We start from the raw sequence: 10,980 nt of genomic DNA, 5'->3' as shown, positions 1-10,980 counted from the left end.
GTATCGTAGGGTCCTCGCAATACGACTCGGAGTTTCCTTCGTTTCGAGCTTTTCCGGCGAGGAAAGCTTTTCCCGACTGTGGCAACTTATCGACAACGCCAGCTCGACATGAAATAAAATCGCACGGTAAAAGTTCCCATTTCGCGAATCGAGCCCTCTCTACTCCGTGCCAAAAAGTTCTCCATGTCCATATTTTTGGATTATTTCGTCAGATACGATATCGAATTTTCTCTCGCCGTACATATACCGGTATTCGAAACGGTCACTTTGCTCTATATTTTATTATCGAAAACTGTTTATTCATGCTGTGCTGTGTGCGACTGCAAAATGGTACAACTGAGATGACCTACTACGAGCTGCATCAGCTGCTACGATAAGCATCGACGATGCTGAAGAATTAATCGAATTACCGCATTAATCGAATCCCAGCGTTACGTTCCTGCGCCGTAACTGTGTAACTTCGTCGGGCCAAGAGAACATTGTTTATTAACGTACGTACTCTCGGTGCGATCCAGTCCGTAACGTAATTACCTCACATCGAGGACACCAACGGGGAAGACGCAGCAATAAACATCTAGCGAGATAAAAGGATAAGGATAAAAGAAACGGGGCAAAGATAAATTCTCGCGATAAAAGCACAAGCGAACTCGGCACGCCAACTTTTAATGACGTTCCTGAGTAATATAAAATACTTTTATACTCATTATCAAGAGAGAGCAATATAGAAAATGTGAATTTATCGAAGGGAGGAAACTTTCCTTGTCCCAGTAACTTTCATCGAACGTGCGGACGACGGATAAGTTTTCGGAAATGAAAATTGCGTGCCACACCTACGAATCTTGCTTCAACAAATTTGATCACTAACTAAATGCGTTAAAACTTATAACTTATAAATGTACAACAAAATATATGCTTTTGTTTTCTATTCTATGTTTTACATAGCAATCACAAAAAGCGATATTTTAGCAATACTTTTATATATTACTAAAATTGTATTGGGTCGTCCGGAAAATACGCACGAACTTTCCGGACGACCCAATATCTTTTTTATTAAATTATTAGACCTTATTTACTTTGTTGAGCATAATTTACTATTTTGCACTATTTCTTTTTGTTTCTATCGCTCAAATTAATATCTAATCTCAGAAGGTGAGAGAAAAGTTTTTAAAGGCCGGTTTTGCTGAAATACTTAAAAATTTAACTACATATCTATAGATTTGAAATTAATTATTTTATTGGACTATCAAAATAATTATATAGGACGTCTAAGCATGATGAATAATGCTGCGAAAAGTTTTGACGTTCTAGAAACCAGCTTGAGCGTCTTAGGCTGGGTTGTTCTACCTTTCGATAAATTTCAGCTCACTCTTTAACTCTCTTACTCTCTTACGCTCTTACTCTTTTGCTCTTTTGTCCATTAGATAAATTGTTACATAATTTATCCGAAGATATGGAGGAACTGGCCCTTACGCAATTATTTTGATGATCCAACAAAATTATTTTCAGATTTGTATCTAAAGAATCCTTTACTATAAACTACAAAGAAACTAAAAAATATTACACTTTCAAACAATTTGTCTGAAACCATTTTTACTATATCACTAATACAGAGTTCTTTTTTTACAGACCTCTGTAAAAATATACTAAATTTTAATAAATATTTTAATAAATATTTATATATAAATTAATGAATTTATATCAAATAAATAGATCTTTATGTTTAGTAAATATTTAGTTGACACTATTCAAACAAATAATTTATTAATTTATTAATTTAGTACATTTTTTTGTGTGTGCATTTAGAATGGCAACCGCTCACTGAGCGCTTAGTCAGCTCTTTCATTTGATTGGCATAATCCATTAGAGCCTAGAAATATAGATCAATCGAACGAAAGAGCTCACTGAGCGCTTATAGTAAACGGTTGTCGTTCTGAATGCACCCAGTATAGTAACGTTAAATTATATTATTATCTATTTGTCGCAAGAACACACCTTTGCCTGCACGTCATCTTTGTCAGGACCCAGAGATCGATCAGGTCTCGGCACCGATAAGCTCCTATACTCCTCGATAGTATACGGACGATACGTCGGCTTCTTCAGCTTGCTATCCGACACGCTACGTTCGCATTGCTCTTCCAGAGAGACGGTATTTGAAGTTATTCCTTGACGTAATACTTCGCAAGATCTTCTAGGGCACGTCACACGAACGGCGTGATCTTCGACAAAGCGACGATAGAAGCTAAGCTCGCTGCCGTCATCCCTCGAGGTGCCCGGAAGGGACGAGCAACCCTCATCCAAGCTGAGCTCCTCGAGCTGACTGTCGCCACAAATCGACAGGGTGGAACCCTCTGGGGACTGGATACGCGGGTACTTCGGGACGTCTAAGAAAACAAGAAAAAAAAGGAGCGTGGCCACCCTAACTTCCCGTTGGCGACGCGAAATTAGCCCTGACGATCGTGACGAAGAGCAGAGCAAACAATTGTCGCTTGTCATCGCACAGAAACGGTCTTACGCACCAGATGCCTCAATTAGTTTAATCATGAACTACGACCTATCGGCAAAGTCAAGAGAACGAATTCCGCGTGGAAAGGAAAAGTGACGTGAAAAGTGGAGGACAGCGACGTGAAAAATGACGCTGTCGACTTCTCGAGGCAGCGCCGGTTCTTCGTTGAAGAGAATGGCGCTTGAAAAGTTTCGCACGTCGTACTTCTATAGGATGACAGGATTTTTAGAAGCTAGAGGACAAGATACTATCATATTTTTTACTTATTGTCTGGAAAACTCTTCCTCTTTCTTTAAAAAAAAAAATGTATTAAATTGGTAAATGAGCAAAATATTTATTAATATAAATACAAATAATATAAATATAAATATTTATAAATATGATATGTAATTACCAATTTAACGTTGGCCAAAAGTATTTTAGATTACTCTAATTTAATTTGTTTTATTTGAGAAAGAAAGTTTAGAATAACATAATGTGTTAATTTTATTATTTTCTATTTTTCTGAACATGAGATGAGAGACGATGAATATATCTGTTAGTAATAAAAGTTATTTAAAATAATTAAGTATCAAAAAAATATATTTTTTTTTTATAATTATAGATCCTGTCGTCCTTTCCCGTGCGAAAAATTAGTTTACTTTCACAATTAGGAGACAGACCTGTGCATCGCAGAAAAAAACGTAAAGCGATTACAGTATTTCTGGCGAAAGTTTCAGATATTTTACAGGAAGCGGACGCTTAATCCCCTTTCGCAAAAATATAACTTTTTTCATCGTGCAACTTTACCGTAATATGTAGAAACTGTGGTAGCTGTGCCTGCATCGCGCCGCGGTAAAGTCTCCCATCGCGGCGAGCATCTCGCAAAATAAAACTCCATGCCTTACAATAACGTGTTTGAATAAAACTCAAATGTGTGATTTAGTATTTCCAACCCTACCGTGTCGCTTGGACATGGGGTAAATGACAGTATATTAGCGAATAGTCGTGATTCTCATGTGCGCAACGGAGAACAAAATTCTGACAAATTTACATGAGATCCCCATAAATTACGCAAATAAAAACTTTTTCTTTCCAAAAGATAGAGAGAGAGAGAGAGAGAGAGAGAGAGAGAGAGAGACAACTCGCACATTCACATTTATAATTCAATGTCAATAGTTTCTCTGAGCGGGAAATTAATTCAGCTAAAAAGCTTACTTCAATTTAAAAGTTCACAGAAGAGAAACAGACCATTTTTTGCATTGTATTTGAAATGATAATTTTAACTTTTGTATTCATGAAAATTGGACTCTAAAATTGGTACATTTGTCGCCATGCTTTCCTCATACCGGATCAAAACGGGAAACGTAGGTAACACGGAGCCTAGAATTTCGTTGGCCTGTTACCTTTGCAATTTAAAAATGTCTCCAAGAAATTTCTTTAAGAAACGAAACGACAACGTCAACCTGCTTGGCAAGATTCGTCCGTGGGAATCTGATTGTCCCTTTCGCCCAATCTCTCTCACGACGCAGAACGCACCCGACTTCTAATCACGAAAGAAAGTAAACGTCCTCGGGGGAAAATTGCACCGCTTTGCCTCGTCTTTTTTATCAAGATCCACCGTCGACGACGGGCGCGACGCCGTTTCAACACGTTTCGACACTGTTCCGCGTATGTTCCAAAGAAGGATCTCGTTAGACACTAACTGAATCTACGCCGATAAAGCTCTAGATACGAGGTAGTCCTGGCCGGTCCCCGGATCCATGGTATGAGAACGTTGCCGAGTTTTTTGTCGACTCTCATACCACCCCCGTTGTCGCGCAGACTGCATTTTGACGAAGAATTTCGCGCCCCCAGGGAACATCGCTCTACTCCTGTCGTCGTCGTCGTCGTCGTCGTCGTCGTCGTTGTCGTCGTTGCCATCGTCGTCGGTCTTGACGTACGACGACAACGACGACGGTTCTCGTCGCCTTCTCCTGAACGCCGTTCCCCGAAGTCGTTCCTCTTTCTTATGCAAAGCCACGGTTCTTCCCAAGTCGCACGGCATTCCTGTTGTCGTCGGGCGAATCCTCTTCCGCTCGTAATTATCGAATTCCTTACGCCGGTTGTTCCCTTGCATCTGTCCTCACGTACGGTGCAGTTGGCCTCCGTCATATTGTCTAAAAGATTGTCGAGAGAATGCGTGATTAGAATGCGCTCTCTTCCACGGCGAAGCTGTATTTGCATAAAAACTGAATAAACCCATATCATCGCGAAACACAGATGCTCTTCTAAACATTTTACAATTAACGTAACGCAATTTGTACTCGTGTAATTTTTCCACTCATCAACATCCGCGTTTGCGCCCATTTTGTATTATAATTCTGTTAACTTATACGGCGACATATAGTAAAACGTACGCGGTACAAAATGTATCTCCTTCTCCTAACACAACTCTTCTCTCTTCAACGTTCTACCGTTTATCGTTTCCGATATATTTTTCGCCCGGAATATAATAAAATTCCATTATTCTCTCACCCCCTCCTGCATTTTTCCCGTTAGAATCAATAGCGGATTTCCTTGCCATTCACGTTATCTCTCTCTCTCTCTCTCTCTCTCTCTCTCTCTCTCTCGCGCGCGCTACTTTATCCCACCTAACTTTGTCCGTCGTTTTAATTATCCCGCGGAGTTTTACATTACCGCGAACGACCAAGTGAGAGGAGGGGAATCAACCACAGATATTACGTTTTATATTATATAATTGGTACTGTCGTTAACGAGGCGATCGATCGCCTTCGGTTTTGCGCTCAGTCCTCGAGCTCTCAGACTGCCATCGAACTTTCAATCGACTTCCCGACGACCACCGTCATATTGGTGGTACTGTGCGCTAATCATTAATTAATTAACGCGCTTTATCTGCTACGTCCGTCAACGAAAGCTACGACTTTCCGGATTACGGCGAATCGCATTACGCGGATCGTCTCTCGTTGCTGCTGTCCTCGTCTTTTTTATTGTTTACGCGCCACGTATACACGTTCCCGCGCGCAATTATCTCCCGTTAACGAGGAGAAAACGAGAGCTGTTTCCAATGTAATACGATAATATAGGATTTTAATCCCGGAGCATTACCTTCCACAGATCTCTTGAAGAGATATTCAACCAAATCTCACATTATTTTTTTATAAATATCAACATTATATATCATAAGCTATTCTTTTGCCTTTTAATTCGCGACTTTTCTTTTAACTTGACGAGGCAGAATTGATTTAGTTTATTGATTTTTTTTTTAAATACATTGTTTTCTTCAAAGAAGCAAATTTTTTACTCGAAACTATTTTAGAAATTTTTGTTTTATTATTATTAAACTTTTTTTTAAACTTTATTTTCTAAGATTAAATTTAGTACATCGCTTTTTGATACCTTTAATCTGAGATAACGTTGTTAATGTAGAATTCAATTGAAATAAAGTATTCTTGCTGGATCTGTCATCGGATTTGATTGTTCCTAGGTTATCGTCATTATCACTATTGACCGAGTTATATTTCTCCAAGGAATCACACACATCCTCAACGCTTTCTAAAGAGTCCAAGGAATATTCCGACATTGCTGCGAAATCTTCACCTGGCGCTTTAGAAGTTAATATACACGCCATAAAGCGTGTTTAGGCATTATGATATTTAATCTTGATGGATTTCCACTTTTCGTGCGGCAAACTTCGCGCGATTTTTTCTATCTATATTAGTTGACCCTAAAAAAGTGCATGCAGTAAATTGTATGCAAAATGTGTGTCAATTCCAAGAAAATTTTTACATAGCTAGTGTATTAAAGCTGGAGACCCTAATCTCTTGTAATCTTATTTTGTTTTACGCTTGAAGCAAACTGCTCTTTGAAAAAATTTCGAGGAATATACTCATTTGATCCAATTATTTCGATATTGCGTATAAACGAGCGTAAAATGCAAAAATTTAATTTAAAACTTAATATGTATTTTATATATTACAAAAATTTATCTTCAAGTTTTACTTATTTACCGCCATCTTATCTTTCAACATTATTAAAAAATCATTCCTACGAAGTTGCGTGTATTATGTATTCTGAAATACACATTTATAGCCTACTTTTTATGATTTATTGAAGGTAATTAGAACTTTACTTTATATTTTATTACATAATGTTATAATAATTATTAAGATATACAAAAGAATAAAAATTAATTACGATTTACTATAAATTAACTAAGTGAGAGGACTGTCTTTAAGCTAATCAGATAGTAGCATATTCTAAACAACACACTCGATGACATCTCTAGGCTTTATACAGAAGCAAATTATCATTTCACGATAAGGTAGATATTTCGCTTACTTGTTATCATCCTTGTTCATACTTGTATAACGACTCTGATTATAACGACTCTATTCTATATTATAGCTTGAAAAAGAATATCGTCAACATCTTAGCACTGGTTGTTAACCGATTTTAATTATTTTTAATTAGTTGATTTTATTTAACTTTTACTTATTAAAGACACATGTAATATTTCCATAAATTATTTTAATAGCTTGATATGAATCTTACAATTAGTAAATAATAATAAATGTATAAAATTTACAAATCATGAACTTATATGTTATATTTTTGTACATATGCAATACTTTCATAAAAATTTAAAGAAATCTCGCATTTTAATACCAGAACAAGAATAGCAGATAACGTTATATTTGCCTTTTTAATATTATATGCACTTTTCTAAAAAAAAATATGCTTGATTATAACAACATGATAACTTAAATGAAAAATACACACAAGAATAATTTCGATGTATCTTCTCAATAAATTTAATTTATTTACCCTTACAAAAAAATACACTAAACTAGGCATTAGCGGTCCGAAATGACACTTAAAAATTGAGTGTTAACTTCCAAATAAACCTCCATCTTGAGGATTAACATTTAATTTGAGTGTTATTTCAGACCAACGCCAGTTTGGTGTATTTTTTCATAAGAGTATACTGCAAATATTAAAAAAAAACCGTATCGTTGTATCTTACATCGATTATAACATTTCTACACGTTAGCATGTATTCGATTTTTGTTTAAGTGTAAAATAAAGTCTTTTTTAAAATAGAAAATTACATTTTATCTAGAATGGCTAGGAAAAATTCTAACTGATAGTTGCATAAGACGTTGACCTTCTTCTGATATACATTGCCAGTACTAAAAATCTACATAGTTTATGTTACACATATTATATCATTTCAATACTAGCAGCGTATCACATATCGGACGACGACCGTCATCCATGCACAATTCACGACAGTCTGCGTGAGGCGATCAATAAAACACACGCATTTATTCTGTGTAAAGGTCTGTTACATAATTAAAAATTTCAGCATTTTATGATTATCAAGTCTATAATAGCGTGTACCGAGGGATTATAGTGTGACAATTTGAGATAGAACGAGAAATAATTTTCGTGCTGCTGTAGGAGTATCAAACGCAACTGAGCTTTATCGTTTCTAGAGCGAGACATCAAACGTAGCAGGTACCTATTATAAACTAATGTATTATGTATCAACGCTCCGTACATAGGTATGTATGTACAGTAGAAACGCACATTAAATGCGTTTCAAGGCGATGTCGTCTCACAACAGTACACAGCTTGATCTCGTCACCGTCGGGAGAATTCTTCGCTACGTTCGGCATGGGTGAATCTAGTACTTATCGTATATCGATCCATAGTGTCCGATAAACATATTTTAACAGATATAACAAATTATGACGCGTGATAACATTAAAGATATTGGAAGACCGATTTTCACAGTAAATTAAAAGTTGACTACGTCATTCTAGCCTATCTATAAATTTCATCTTGATGTAACGAAACGATTAACTATAACAGAATAAACAAAATAATTATAATAAAATTATCGCTTATGTATATAATTTTTGATATTAAAAATAGTACTTAACTTCGCGGATTTTGTTTTGAAATTGTAAGTAATGTAATTATGCGGTTCCGCTCGTCTCTTTCGTTGAAGTGAAAAAGTGTAAAAATATGCATTGGAAATTGTAAGATGATCCTTTAGTAAATCAAGTTGCCACAGAAATGTCTAATTTTTTTATATAATAAAGTCGAAATACCAAAATTGACGTGTGCAAAATTCTATGGTACGTTAATGATGAAATAAGAGAGAAAAATGTTGACAATGTAATCTTAATGATAGATGCTCGTAGATATTTCTTGACTAACTGCATACAAATTTTATCATAGATTTTTCTCAAAAACGAGATTATAATAGTTTTAAAAATTACAATTTTAATGGTCATAAAAGAATAATAGTCAACGACCATTCTGGAAAGATATTTACGTGCATAAACTTGCACTAAATTTAAACTTGCTATAAATTTAAAAGTAAACATCGGAAAGTAAACGTAATCTTATCTTGTTTCCATTCGATGAAGATGCAGCTCTTAATTTACTATCGTATGTTTCATACTATTTTTATTAAGATATACATGCAATTTTAATATTTTGTCCAAATTATGCAGATATTTGTAATTTTGGGTGGGCCCTGGTGAGGCACCCCAAATTTTCGGCACTTTACTAAAGAACCACCTTAATGCTATAATGCGATAAACTGACGATGCAACTGACGTTAGTATTTGTAAATTTTCTTATCTCGCTTCTTATTGTCGAGTCGATGTATCCAAAACTCAATTAATTCGAGCTATTAATTTTTTACACAATTGAAACAAACAGACTTTATTACCGTACCGTCCAAATAAATCCGTTTAATTATGATACGTTTGTTCCAATAATTATAATTGATAATCTAAATTGTAATAAGTGATAGGTGTATATGTGTATATGTTTATATATGTATATATCTATAAAGTCTTAGCAGGCTTCGATTTGTCTCTCCAGTTGGACAACGTGATAACATCAGACAAACTGGTAAATTTTTTCTTGTATTGTTTTCTTGTATTTTCTTATATTTGCTCTAAGATATGTTTAAATCCATATAATCGTAATGCACGTCTAGTAATAAAGATCAAGATCAATTTCTTACGAGCTGTTCGAATTTTAATAATAATATTATGTTATTGATAAAGATTAAATTTTTTTAGTTTATTTAACAATTCTTGAAGAATTACACACAGACACATTCTCTTTAAAAAAATCATTTTACGTTGACAAATAGCACCGGAAATATATAAAAAAATCTAGGCATATGTAATAGAAGTACTTATCATGAAACATTTAATAATTATTTGATATCTACAAACTGGGACAAAATAGCAATAAATATAAGGTATTTTAAAATTAATGATTTTATTAAAAGATATTATATAAAAAGAATTATCACAACAGATAAGAAGCATGATTTTGCTGAGTTGGCTGTTGCAATTTTATCTTGCCTAAGTTTATCAAAGATCATGACAAAAGTGCTCGATCGAGATTTTAAACAATTATTAAATGTTTCATAATAAGTACATAATAAGTAAGTTTTCAAATAACACAAAGTCTAAAATTATGACACAAGACATCTTTAAGCCATCATTTAGACGTAAAAAACGTTTTATGACCTGATTTTATACACTTTTTGTTATCTGACTATTTTTATTAACAATTTTTCTTTAATATATGTATATTTCTGATAATATACATATACAATAATTCTTTACTCCTTTCTTATACATACTCTGTTTACTCTCTAAATCTCGTAGAATGAAATCTCACTCGAAAATTTAACCTGTCTTGAAAAAAGAGTAACAATATCTTTTTCAAGAGTGACAGATTTTTATTCTTTTTAAAATGAGATTTACTAATTTGGAATGAGATTCACTCCTAAGGAGTGAAGTTTCATTCCTGGTATTATACTCCAAAAAAGGGATTGAGATTTCACTGCTTCGGAGTTGAGAGTTTTTAATCATTTAAAAAATCTATATATAACAATCTAAAAGTGCTTAGCTTAGTTCTTAGTTCTTAGTTATCCAACATAAATTATATACATTTATTACAACAAGACAATGACTATAAATTATTATATATATAAATTTTTTCAAATTGTTATATTGCTAATATTTTGATATTGAATTTTTAATCTTACTTTTTGTTAAACTAGAACTATCTTATACACAGCAATTCAAAAAGCTATATAAACTTATATATGATAATCCAAAAATGCTTAATATTATTTGAATTATTATCTGTCATAAATTATATATACTTTTTGGATTTATATTGTTATATCACTAATTATCAAACATTAAATTATACGGTCGTATTCTAACCTATGACTATGTCATGTATTATCAATAGCGTCAATAACTAACACTTATCCAACATAAGTGCTCTAAACGAATCAAAAGTGTTTATCATTCACCCGTCGAGTGAATACCCTATGAAGAATTACGACTAAAGATAAACACTCCATTATTGAATCATATGTGTGTGTGTGTGTGTGTGTGTGTGTGTGTGTGTGTGTGTGTGTGTGTGTGTGTGTGTGTGTGTGTGTG

General features: G+C 34.2%; 2 protein-coding genes across 6 annotated transcripts in view; one reads left to right on the top strand and one right to left on the bottom strand.

The window, feature by feature from the left end:
* Nucleotides 1-6,139, bottom strand: part of LOC108754894 — an 18,616-nt gene extending 12,477 nt beyond the window's left edge. For both annotated transcript variants that reach the window (XM_018497552.1, XM_018497553.1), the window contains exons 1-3: nucleotides 5,882-6,139; nucleotides 4,189-4,641; nucleotides 1,993-2,381 (exon numbers count right to left, since the gene is read on the bottom strand). In XM_018497552.1, coding sequence (XP_018353054.1) covers nucleotides 1,993-2,381; nucleotides 4,189-4,641; nucleotides 5,882-6,113 — 1,074 coding nt within the window. In that variant the 5' untranslated portion in view covers nucleotides 6,114-6,139. The remainder of the gene's footprint in view (nucleotides 1-1,992; nucleotides 2,382-4,188; nucleotides 4,642-5,881) is intronic.
* A 1,653-nt stretch (nucleotides 6,140-7,792) lies between these two features.
* LOC108754881 (dipeptidase 1-like) overlaps nucleotides 7,793-10,980 on the top strand; it is a 10,248-nt gene continuing 7,060 nt past the window's right edge. Inside the window, exons 1-2 of one of the 4 annotated variants that reach the window (XM_018497528.1) lie at nucleotides 8,080-8,165; nucleotides 9,357-9,415. In XM_018497528.1, the coding sequence (XP_018353030.1) occupies nucleotides 8,080-8,165; nucleotides 9,357-9,415 (145 nt within the window). Of the gene's footprint in view, nucleotides 8,003-8,079; nucleotides 8,175-9,356; nucleotides 9,416-10,980 lie in introns of those variants that run through there. The other 3 variants (XM_018497531.1, XM_018497530.1, XM_018497532.1) reach the window with 3 other exon arrangements.

The sequence above is a fragment of the Trachymyrmex septentrionalis genome, unplaced genomic scaffold (genome assembly GCF_001594115.1).
Source record: "Trachymyrmex septentrionalis isolate Tsep2-gDNA-1 unplaced genomic scaffold, Tsep1.0 scaffold81, whole genome shotgun sequence".
NCBI lineage: Eukaryota > Metazoa > Arthropoda > Insecta > Hymenoptera > Formicidae > Trachymyrmex > Trachymyrmex septentrionalis.
This window is presented reverse-complemented; position numbering and strand designations above follow the sequence as displayed.